Consider the following 12,874-nt stretch of genomic DNA (forward strand, 5'->3'; position numbering starts at 1 on the left):
CCGATGGGACGGCAGACCGACACGATCGGTGAAAGTTCAGGCAGGACCGACGGCTTTATGTGCTCTCCGAGGCACGGGGGTGTACTAACACCACCAACTTCCCAACACCAGGCTGCTATTAAGATTTTTCTTGCAAGAAAATCCCAATATGTTATTTTTGTTGGCCTGACCCAGGATTCGAATTCTGAACCTCGTTGTCCGTAGCTAACCACGAATGATATAGTGATATAACCAGTGGCGTGCACTTCATAGATGCAAAATTGTACTGCCTACCCTAAGGACTCAGTAAGGACAAGGAAGTTTCCAATTTTTACTTTTAGTGCATACCCAAGTCAAAAATCAAACGACGACGACGATGACGAAACTGAATATAACAGAAGGTTAATATAAAGCATATTGTATATTCATATAGAAATCAAAACCTATAGTTGAATATAGACCGTTTATCGAGCATGATATGATGCTTAGTCACACGGTCGCGCCTGTGCTTACAAGGAAGGAGTTTATGGCGCAGTAGATAATAGCACACACTTGTATGAATAATTACTTCCCATAAGCAATAAATGTTTTTTTACACTAATAGATATAGGATAAAGTGAGTTGTAACCGTTCTCCTGGTTTGTGGGTTGTGTGTCACATCGAAACCAAACGATATTCCGAAAGAAGTAAGACTATCTTTACAGATAGACGAGGTATGTCATAACTTTTCTGATTTGCCTACCACTATGTAAGTAGTTCTAAATAAATCAAATATTATATTAATATTGTATTATTCCTATAAGAAATATATCATAATTTGAAATATACCGTGTCTATTAAGATTTTAATGCCTGCTGGGAACTTATAATTCAGACTTCTGATTGCATCGACAACGAAGTTACAGGGGTTCGAAAATGGCTTAAATTGCTTCGAGAAATGTACCTATGGTACGGCTGTACCCCTTTTTTTGTTTTGCTCGTTTTGCAGTTAGATTATTCCTATAAGAAATATATTAAAATTAGCGAACACCCGCGACCTTGTCCGTATCGACAAATCCCGCGGGAACCATGGATTTTTCCGCGATGAAAAGATATATTATCTTCGTTTTAAATTTCAAGCGTTAAAGAGTAACAAACATCCATACAAACTTTTGCGTTTAATATTAGCACGGCGTGGCATTTTGCACTTGCCCAATACCCCATGAGCTCAACAACCAGCTGACCCAATACACAAGTGAGCGGTGATCAATTTACTGTCACTCCTAGCCGATTGTCTAGCTAACCTTGAGTCGATATCCTAACTGATACGATTACCACACACTTCGATTTTATGGGATATTCTCGATATAACTTCGTTTTGTAAGAGTAAATACAACAGTATTATTCTCCTGTCAAGAATCAAGATGCGTAGGAAATACCGTAAGTCCTAGTCCTAATACATTCTCGAGTCAGTTCAACATTATTCAAGAAAAATGGCGTCTTATGTTTTTAAATATTTTGAAAACTGTTCACAAAAACTAAAGAAATAAGATGGAGTATTTTTTATTGGTAATTATTAATTAATAAATTAATTTACGTAATTGTTATTAATGTTAAATTTTGTATATTTATGAAAAAAGATTGTATATGCCGTTTTTAAAGAAACGCGTGACGTTTGTTTTTTTATAGGGGTTTCGCCGGCTTTAGTACGTTGCTTGTAAAGACTCAGGTTGGTTACTCTGTGGATAATAACTAATTCATACAGCATCAGTTACCTGTTCCTCACGCATCTTGCAGAAGAGCGTCTGCTTCTGAGTCTCGTCCAGCTCGGCGAGGATCTCCGGGTCCACCCACATGTCACGCAGGATCTGCTGCAGCATCGCGGCCTGCGAAAGACAGACCTTCATCAGTACTATAGTCTTCAATAATCCAAAATGTCGCTGTTTATTTATGCCTCCACTAATTCAAACTTCGCGCCATCGATGACAGACGTGGCACAGGATTTCAGGCAATAGCAACACAATGCACATCGTATTTGTAACCAATTGGAGCTACTTTCATTATGTGGTTCGCATCGAAATGACAGATGTTGTCAAAAACGGTAGTTCGTTAAAATCGTTGAGATCCAATGCGTCGCGCGAAGCATAAAAGGAACACAAATCAACAACGAAAATTTCCTGTAGCAGTAGCAGTCTAAGGTAGATCGTGCATTGTTCTGTTATTCTACTAAATCTAGTAGAAAAAAAAAAGTCTAAAAGTAGACTAAATCTTGTAACACGTCAAACACTCAGCGCGGAGTTTGAATTCCCAGTGTAGCCGGGTCACAAGGTGCAAGTTGCTACAGTCGCCAATCGACATCTTGTCGTCTATTTCTATCTCTTCTTTAGTAAAAGAGATAATTTACGCTGGCAATATAGTTGCGTCTCCAGTTGCGCGCAGCTTATCTCGCGCACTCTACTGTATTTATGTGGGTATGTGGAATATGGTTTTGTATGGTAGCCAAAGCCACAAGCTAGGTATCAAGCTAATGCGCACATTTTAGGCTTGGGAAAAAAATCAATCAATCAAAATATCGATAGTTTTTTTTCGAAAATAATCGATATATGTATATCGGCGATGTGTTTTTTTCTGTACTGTAACTATCTATACTAATATTAATTTAAAATTTATGATATAATAAAAAGAATATCCAAGCGCTCCACGATATTAAATTAATTGTATCAAACCTTCAAGGTTTTTGACTAATTGTTGGTTTTGACAAATTGTTCACAGCATCATCACTTACCACCAGGTGAGATTGTAGTCAAAGGCTAGCTTGTATACGATAAAAAAAATTATAATAATGATATGTATATTTCTTTATTTTGATGCTTTGACAAAATCTCTCTGTCAAGGATCTATGTAGATAATATGATAAAGATAAAAAATTCCAGATGAGATAGATCATTTACTTATCTGTTGCCGTGTGACTTGTTTGTGCAAAATTTGGGTTTTTTGAAGTTTCATATATCGTTGATAAAGACAGATTCATTCCTGAGTCCGATACGTAGGCACAATACGGATCTGTGGACACCTTTATTCATTATAAACCCATATTTGGCTCACTGCTGAGCTCGAGTCTCCTCTCAGTATGAGAGGGGTTAATTTCTTAAAATGCACACATCTGATAAGTTGGAGGTGCATGTCCCGGATCGGATTCGAACCCACACCCTCCGGAATCGGAGGCAGAGGTCATATCTACTGGGCTATCACGATGAGATTGATCGTTAAATATGTATGAACGTTCAAACAAAATTACAAATAGGTATCTTTGAAATTTGTGAGACGACGTAATACGGATTTTTTAGCGACGCCGCAAAATTGACCCTTAAATCCATGTGGTTCCGAAAAAAATAATCGCAGATACCCTATTTAGCAAAATTCTACAAAATTGGTTCACTTTTAATTTAAATACAATTAAAAAAATCTGTCATCATCATATTGTCGTGGATTGATGGAGTATTGGAATCCACCCCTACACCCATTGATGGTTGAAGTCGATAGATAGATCGGTTGTAGAATGCCACTATGGCGTAATTTATTAACATTAAACTTTGTATTTAATTGCATCCATAGAGACGGAAGAGTTCAATTTATTGCACGAACAAGTTTTATTCTAAAGCTTTTGAAGGCCGAGGCCGAATGTGTAATGTTAATTTGATATCATTTATTGTATTCATTCATAATAGAAGCTGGTTTGAAGGGGAAACTTGTGCCTTATAAGAACGCGCATAAATACGTACAGGTATACTTAATCATCATAGGTTGTGTTATTTTGTAGATCTACGTTAGAATAGTATATTTTCAATTTAAGGGTTAATTTACACGAGCACCAACTGCTACCGACTTGGCAACGTGCTGCTCGTGTAAATGAACCCTAAGAGTCCTGGATTAGCCAATAAGCTATCCAAGCAATTTAAACAAGCAAACGAGAAACTGTGCATACCATCTAGGGAGGCTCTAGAGAGAACCGATTTCAAAATACGTGGGGTTTATGAAATAATTTTAACACTTAGCGTGAGGCCATACGAGCGTAATTTTTGTGAGTTTTCAGTCAGTTAGATTCATATTTTTCTTATTTTAAATAAAAATCTCCCATATATAATTTCCATACAAAAATAGATACGCTATCTAACCATACAATAAGACGCCATATTGCACATACTGTGCAATACAATGCACGTACTTTCAAAGCAAAACGCCGACATATCGAATGAATTATGTATATCATAACGAAGTCGTTTGTCCTGTGATTCAAGGGTTCCCTAAGTGTGGGGCGACCCACAGGTGAGTCGCGAGCGAAAACTGAGGCTTACTTTACTTTCTTAAAAAACACCCCAATGTTTTGTGGAAGCAGCCTTCATATAGAAAGACTAGTTCCCTCTGACCACAAAGCCGAAAAGAAAAGTATACTGAGCTGAAAATTACCAATATTTTAGGCCCCTTTTTTAAGACAGCCAAAGGATGGGTCCCATCATAGGCAATTTTCGTAAAGTAGGTCCATAGCTGGGCATTAACTCGTTAATCCGTTAATCGTTAATTAACGAAGTTAACATTTTGATTAACGGATTAACTTTTAAGTTAACTTTTAAAAATGTTAACGGACCCGTTAACTTCCGTTAATGTGCAGAAGTCCGTTAATCGTTAATCCAATGCTTACTATTTACCGCGCGACGTGATTAACAGGTTTAGACAAGTAAGAAATTATGAAAGATTTTTTTTCAAAGAAATCAACAAATTACTATATTTATGTTAAATTTATAGAAAAAATCAACTAAAAACAAATTATGGCATTTTTGCCCAGTGCTCACCTTTATTTTTGCAATGGGGATCTTACACAATGATATAAAAATGCAATATTAACCAGTCATATTAACGGATTAACGATTAACGTTAACTTGCGTTAATTCTTCCGACATGTAACGCTTTAACGTTTAACGAAGCTAACCTTTTTTGTAGCGGACTAACGATTAACGAAGTTAACTATTTGATTAACGGTGCCCAGCTATGAGTAGGTCTTAGCTCAATCGAATTGTTATTCCGGTTTGGGAACCATTGCTCGAATTGTTATTCCGATGCGTTCTCTTACCATTGTTCGCTTCACTGTTACTGGAATCCTTCAAAGGATAGCTTACCAACCGGTCCGGGAATTGCATGTTACTTCAACCTTCTTTTGTTTACACTAATATTATAAAGAGGAAGTGTTTTGTGTTTGTTCGCTTATAGCGAATATGTTCCAAAACTACCAGACCAATTATAAAAATCTTTGCTTAATGGAAAGCTAGATTATTATCAGAGAGTATTGCTTGTATTCCTTAGGAACAGGAATTCTACGCGGGTGATACCTTAGGGATGGACGTTGGAGTCGGTAGGTAATGGAATGGCGATAAGAAAGTGCAATAATGGTCGCCCCCCCCCCCTCCCCTATTTCACTCCCAAAGCCGCTGGATGTTTGTATAAGACCGAGTGTGCTTTCAAACACCTCGTTCTTGAGCCACATAATATATTCTACCAGCTTATATCCAAGCAGTGAACGTTCATCTAGTAATGATAATGATGATGATGATTTACGTCGCCCCTGTAGAATATAACAACTACAGTAGAAAAGTACTAAGCCTAGCTAACTATTGCGAAACTACTCTATACCAAGTTCGTCTATGTTTCGTATTAATATTTATAGATGGGCTCGTTTTCTATCGCTCGATCGTGTACGCATAGCTCACATACTACAGTGAAGGTGATTGTCGACTGCGAAATGTCGAGCGCTCAGTACCGCCGTTTAGCGAGCATACAGTTCATAAAATAAATAATCAATTAAATACTCACCAAAACTTAACGACAAGACAGCCTGGTTATCCAGCGACAAAATACTAGTATTTTACCACCATTCTACGTGGGCATGATTTGTATAGTTATTAGTTCCTTATTGTAACTAATCTTTCGCAATAAAATTTAGAATTCTAACTAAATAAGTAAAAAGTAATAACGTGTGCCATTGATTAAAAAGTAACAATGATGTAAACGACTTGAAAACACGGCTTGAGTAGGTTAGTGGACACTACACACTATACTAGAAATAACAAAGTAAGCTATCATTACGAGATAACTGTATCAAAATTCCAATCTTGACGATTCAAACCAAAGATGATATTATATTCAAGTTACAGCAAGGTAATTGACTAATAATTGTGTCTCGGTGTACGATTAAAATATAAAATACATAAATTATTTTTATTGCTTTCTGTCTAGCATACAGTCAGTTTATTTATAAGTACTTGATAAAGACTGAAATAGTCGAATTCGAAAATGACACTCTCGACTAATAAAAACATTGTAATAGAATAATAATTTGAACAGCAACTGTTAAGTTTATTACAGGCTTTAACTAAGCAGATCCTGCCTACCAAACCGGTGGTAGATACACTAGTCATAGTCACTACAAACAAAGAAAACTGACGTTTCGAATGTGTTGGTATACTAAACTAACTAAAAGTTCAAAAGTCATTTATTTAAACCAGTAATAAATGGCTTTTTATTTTGAACTTTAAATAGCGCTACTATATGATTGCTAAACAGTGATTAGGACTGTACAAAGCGAATGCTAAACAACCGGTTCCGGCGCGGCGACCATGCACGCCTTGTCAATGTTGCTGCCTGTACTGTGTACCAACTGTGAATACCTTGGTAGTAGATCTTACCTACTCTTGTTTTCTAAATAAATATTATATAGAGGTAGGATATATAATTGTTTGTTTGTTTGTTTGTTACAGATAAGCTAACACACTACAGGACCAATTTAAAAAATTCTTTCAACAATGAATATCTACATTTCCCTGTGGAAATGTTTGTTAAGCTTGTTGGTAACAGAAAAAAAATAATACAGCTTCAAATGTACAATTGGTACACCGGCAAACATTTTGCGCACCTTCAAGAAACATACTTTTAATGAGCCAATTCTTTAAACAGATCCTTATTTAATACATCTTATTATCATATCCATATATACTTTTACACGGGGTTATACCTGGATTCCCGAGGCCGACGTTGGTCGGTGAACATTCCCCTTATAAAATGCACAAAAAACGTGTTTTTTTTTTATTCTTTACAAGTTAGCCCTTGACTACAATCTCACCTGATGGTTAGTGATGATGCAATCCAAGATGAAAGCGGGCTAACTTGTTAGGAGGAGGATGAAAATCCACACCCTTTTTCGGTTTCTACACGACATCGTACCGGAACGCTAAATCGTTTGGCGATACGTTTTTATCGGTAGGGTGGTAACTAGCCATGGCCGAAAGCTTCCCACCAGCCAGACCTTTTTTTTTTTTTTTTTTTAACGTGGGGAAATCCTCATGGATACCTTCTCGCCACGGGGAGGCAAGACGGTTATGTCGGACTTCAACCGACTAAAACCCCACGGTGTTCCGACTCGCCGCCTGATGACTGAGCCACGGGAACATTTTATAAACTACCGCAACCCAGCCAGCGGCACTCGTAATCGAGCTCTCCTGTTGTGTTATTGAAATCGCTTCGGGAACACTACAAACGTCAACAACTCGAGGGTTTATGTCCAGTGGGCGACAGATTCCCCGTATCTATCACCCGGAGGTCCTCGTTAAGGAGGCAAATGGCGGTCATGAGCGAGCCGCCTGCGTCCTGCTCTACTACGGCGGATAGGATGACACTCCAAGTCAACCTCTCTTAACCTTTCCGCCGCTTCCTTCTGTGACATAACAATCTCACAGAAGGAGACTACAGCTTCCCAGGATTTGTCATTATTCGTCATGGCTTTTATGACGCCTGACAGAGAAAGGTCTTGACCGATTACAGCCACGAGTGCCTCGCGTGGCTCTACCCAATTGGGACATTCAGCTAGAGTATGCTGTGCGGTATCAGATGCACAGCCACACTCATGGCACTCCTCGGTAGGCTCTCTACCGGCCACCCTCCACAGGTATCTACCGAAGCAGCCGTGCCCCGAAAGAACCTGTGTAAGGTGGAAGGTGACTATTCCGTGCCTCCTTTGTACCCACTGTTGAAGTACAGGTCGAATAGCGTCAATAGTCGTTCGACCAGCACTTGGCGACATTAACCTTTCTTGCCACTGCTGAATAATTTTGGCGTGCGCGGTGCGCCTCCAATTGGTAACTGTTTGCGGGGAAACGTGTTCACCTCGTGATCGGGCATCCACCCTGCGCAGGTGTATCGACGCCAACACATCCGCATCCAGATCCCACGGAGGCGTTCCAGCCAAAGCACAGGCAGCCTCGTAGGAGATGGTACGATACGCCCTGATTACTCTGGCCGCCATGACCCGCTGCGGCCTCTGCAACAGCATTCGGTTTTGTGCGGTTAGAGAGTATACCCATATTGGCGCCCCATACATTGCCATCGATCGCACTACTCCAGTGTAAAGGCGACGGCAGGCAACGTTGGGTCCACCCATATTTGGGAGAAGCCGGCTTAGAGCCCCGGTGGTACTAATTAACTTTGGGACCAATCGTCGGAAGTGTTCCTCAAATTTCCATCGACTATCGAGGACGAGTCCAAGATACTTCATCGTCGACTCAACAGCGATTGATACACCTCCAACGACGAGGTCAGACTCCACTGGAGGTGCCATCCTTGACCCGTGAAAACATAGGGCCTCGGATTTGTTAAGGGCTACCTCCAACCCCAGTCGTCTGATCCTGGCGACTATCTGGGCCACACCAGCCGTCGCCAGTATGCGTGCTTCCCTAAAGGTGCTGCCCCGGGCAGTAACCAGCGTGTCATCTGCATAACACGTAACGTCGACACCCTGCATGTTAATGTCCCGCAGCACCCAGTCATACCCGATATTCCACAGAAGTGGACCAAGGACCGAACCCTGTGGAACACCGCATGACATCTCCCTTCGCACCCATCCACCGTCAGCTGGGTAGACCACTGCTCTTTCAGAGAGGTAATTCTCCACAATCCGCTGTAGATACCTCGGTATTGCGTGGTACCTTAAAGCTTCCCTGATGCAACTCCATCCCACCAGCCAGACCTGGACCAATTAAGAAAACCTCAATTGGTCCAGCCGGGGATCGAACCCAGGACATCCGTCTTGTAAATCAACCGCGTATACCACTGCGCCACGGAGGTCGTCAAAAAGTGAATTCTAATTATTTTTGGTAGGTATAAAAATATAAAGGATTTTTCCGGTTTGTCGGTTTCCTTTCGTAAACATAAGTACCTAAAAAATACGTGAAAACTTTCCTTTTTAACTCGGTTAACAACAAAGCAATGATTACAGCTATCTCAAAGCAAACACATAACTCATATGGTGCGCCGTCCCCGTACCGTTAAAGCAAACCAGAGCGTGAAGTTTGTGCCGATAATTTCTCATGCGGTCGCCAGATGACGGGTTAACGCGAGAAACTGGTCATTTTTTTGTTTACAAGCTAAGATTACGGTTAAGATTTTTATAAATATTTTTTAATATTTAATTATTATAATTATTTTTTGATATATTACATTTAATAACAAGTATTTAGTTATCTTTAAATAAGGAAAACGATTTTTAATTAAAAATAATATATGACTATATTGCAGGTGATTTTTATTTGTATCATTAATTTTATTTTTCATCGTTGTTTGAGTTTTCTTTGTTTTTTTATATCATAGTACCTACCTAATTAGCTTTAATTTAGTTCTTAATAATGATCTATAAAAGTTTACGTTATCACCAAAAGTACACTCATCTACGAAAGTATTATACAAAATTATAGTGTACAGTCAGTTACAAAAGGATTCTTAATATTACAAACATTACATCTGTGTGGAAAACCGTCTGCAACTCTCTCAATCTCTCAAAGTCTCTGAAACTAAGCAATACTTCGTAGAGCACACTCGCTGGGATCTTCTTCGGTGCAGTAGGTTTTGAAGAATAGGTACATTGCTTTGTACCACCGCATATTCCAAATGTTATCGAACTTATGAGGCAATGTAATTTCACAATAAAGTCGGTTTCAAGGATCAGCCTAGTTAGACCTTCCACGAAGCATCAATGCGGGTTGGGGTAATAATGTTAAATCCTCCATATAAGACTATACAAATGTTTGTATAGTCTTCCCTAAAATTGCACATCATTTAAATTTTGCAAATTCTTTTTTTTAAACAATTTAACATTATTACCCCAACCCGCATTGATGCTTCGTGGTAGGTCTAACTAAGCTGATGATCAATGATTTAGATATAACAAAAACGACTTATCCTTGGCTTGCTCAAGAGGCACGCCTACGTGCTCTCGTCGCTTTCTTAATACACAGATATTTTAATTAGGACGCCTACAATATGTATTGTGTACACATGCTTTGTTTTATTGTTGGTTCAATTGCGATATGTCATCACTATGATAAAGATTAAACTCTTAAAACGCCTTCACGATTGCATTGAAATATCAGTGACATCACAAGAAACTTTGCAGTAAGTAAGAGTAAGCACGAAACAGATGAACTTACGTTTTCAAAGTGCTTGTAAACTTTATCCTATGGAGGAGTTACAGAGTTTCAAAATAGAATCGTCTTACTATGCTAAGTATACTATAGTATACTATACTTTACTATATTTTTTTTTATTTTGGAGAAAGTTTATACCAGAATAACGAAAAATATACCCTGCCGATTTTCGCAAGCCGAAGTTAAAAAAATGTCTTTATTTTGAACGTTTTCTTTACCATTGAGATCGGTAATTTCTTTACTTTGAAAGAAACTCTGTTTGTGGCTGATATCTTCTTTGTGATTGGTTGGTTGCGTAACAGTCAAAGCTAAGCTTGACTGGGTCCGCTAGTTACGAGTATATTTTAACCTAATGAAAAATAAATCCCCGCGAAATTCGGGAATAAATCCCTTTTTACATTCATCAAGGATGTTTTTTTTTTGAAATTATCGCGTTTTAAGTGTGGTCTATGAAAGGGGGCTCCCCTTTCATAGACCGCACTTAAAACACGAGATTTTGAAAATATCGAATCAGTTATTCATTAGCTCGTTTAATTAAATCCACAGTAATTTGCCCCACAAACCTTCACGCTTCCCGGAAAAAAGGGTAAAGTACACAAAGCCTAAGCCTTGAAGCACTCCGTCTTATAACAAAAGAAGTATTATACGCGCATACAATGGAAACTGGAACGTACAAATGTCTAGGGTGTGTCAAGATCAATGATTCAATAATAGCTTATTGAAGTATAAGGTCAATTAATGATTGTTTTTATTTTGCATTAGTTTATCCCGTTAGAAAATCTCCTCTCCTGTAAGGAGAAAGGACTTGCCTTAAAGAGGACCTAAACTGTTTCATCATCAGGGCATTTTAACACCATGATAATGACGAAACAACTTTATTTTATTGTTAAATATCTAGCTTTAGGTACGTAAGTATTGTGCAAAGAAAGCTCTCTGCTCTATGGAGCGTAGGCGTGACCGGTCATAGAGTCAAGGGCGCCTGAGTCCCGCGCAGCACATTGCGAATACGAGAGCAGTGCAGGTACCTACAACTACATATACCATAGATCATGACTATTTTTAACCGACTTCAAAAAAGGAGGAGTTTATCAATTCGTCAGTATCTTTGTTTTTTTTTATGTATGTTCGAAGGCGGTACCAAGTTAGTGATGTATTAATTCAACCCTTCTTCTTCTACAAATCCTTAATCTTTATCATTTTTAGACAGTTCTTTCAGAAACGGCTCTAATTAACACAGCAATGGCTTGGTACCTTAAAACTGATGAAAACGTAGCCCATACGATGTTTAGTAGAAAAAATTTTGTGATTTTGAAGTCGGTTGTATTTTTTTATTAAAATTTTAGTATGTACGTATATTAATTCCAATAGACGTCGATGAATTTTATTTATTTGCTAAATACATATTGAAATTAAGCCTTACGATAATGCAACATAAGCCACAGTTGGTTTTACTGTGCACACGTTATTATAATTAAATAATTAAAAACTAAAAATGAAACATAAGAGAAAAAATAATATTATGAAAATTAAATTATACATGTATCAAATTAAATCAATTTCGATTTTCAGCTTGAATTTTTTAATAATTAATTAGGGGAATCGAATTGGAAAATTTTGAACTTACTCGAAGACAATTGATGTTATTGTTAACCCAAAAAAAACAACTTCACAAATACTTATTTGTAAAGTTGTTTACAGTACGACTAAGAGTAAGGACTATGGTGGGTTAGGTTAGGTTAGGTTAATAACTAAAAAAGTGTATTTCGAAAATAACCGGAGGGTTTCAAAGTTGCAAATCAAAACCCTACTATTTCGGTTCTCGTATAAACAAGCGTGGTCAATGTTTTTATTTATATTTTGATGAAAAGAAATAATCTTTAGATCATTTCGTTTATTTTATGATTAGGTACATATTTTGAAATTATCTGTTGATTTCGGCTAGCCAAAGTAAAAGTAACCCGGCTACAAATGTTCAGTTTTAATTGTACAGTTTTATTTAATCAAAATCATTAGATTAGAAAAAAAAGAATTTAAGTAAAGTCAAATCAAGTCGAACTGTTCAGTTAAATCGTATGATTTAAATGATCAGTTTGACTTGTTTTACTGTACAGTTAAATTAAAACTGTACAGTAAAAACTGCATGTCTATAGCGAGGCGCCTCGCCTCGCACCGCTTGAGTAGTGGTAAAAGTACACATTAATTAGCATCAAGAGCTCCCTTGATACGTTACCATTATTTTTTGTGTGAGTACTAAGCAGAAGAAGTGAGAACCAAGTGTAAGATATTTTTAAGTAAATAGGTATAGGTTTAGGTAATCAACCTAATGAAAAGCAAATCCAATGTTTATCATTAGCTTGATTCAATTTTAGAAATATGATTTCTGAAAAGATTAAA

General features: G+C 37.8%; 1 protein-coding gene across 1 annotated transcript in view; it reads right to left on the bottom strand.

The window, feature by feature from the left end:
- The window catches only part of LOC112054644 (SH2 domain-containing protein 4B-like), a 70,977-nt gene that overhangs the window by 16,728 nt on the left and 41,375 nt on the right, over positions 1-12,874 (bottom strand). The window contains exon 2 of the mRNA XM_052887492.1: positions 1,733-1,843. Coding sequence (XP_052743452.1) covers positions 1,733-1,837 — 105 coding nt within the window. The 5' untranslated portion in view covers positions 1,838-1,843. The remainder of the gene's footprint in view (positions 1-1,732; positions 1,844-12,874) is intronic.

This window comes from Bicyclus anynana, chromosome 19 (assembly GCF_947172395.1).
Source record: "Bicyclus anynana chromosome 19, ilBicAnyn1.1, whole genome shotgun sequence".
NCBI lineage: Eukaryota > Metazoa > Arthropoda > Insecta > Lepidoptera > Nymphalidae > Bicyclus > Bicyclus anynana.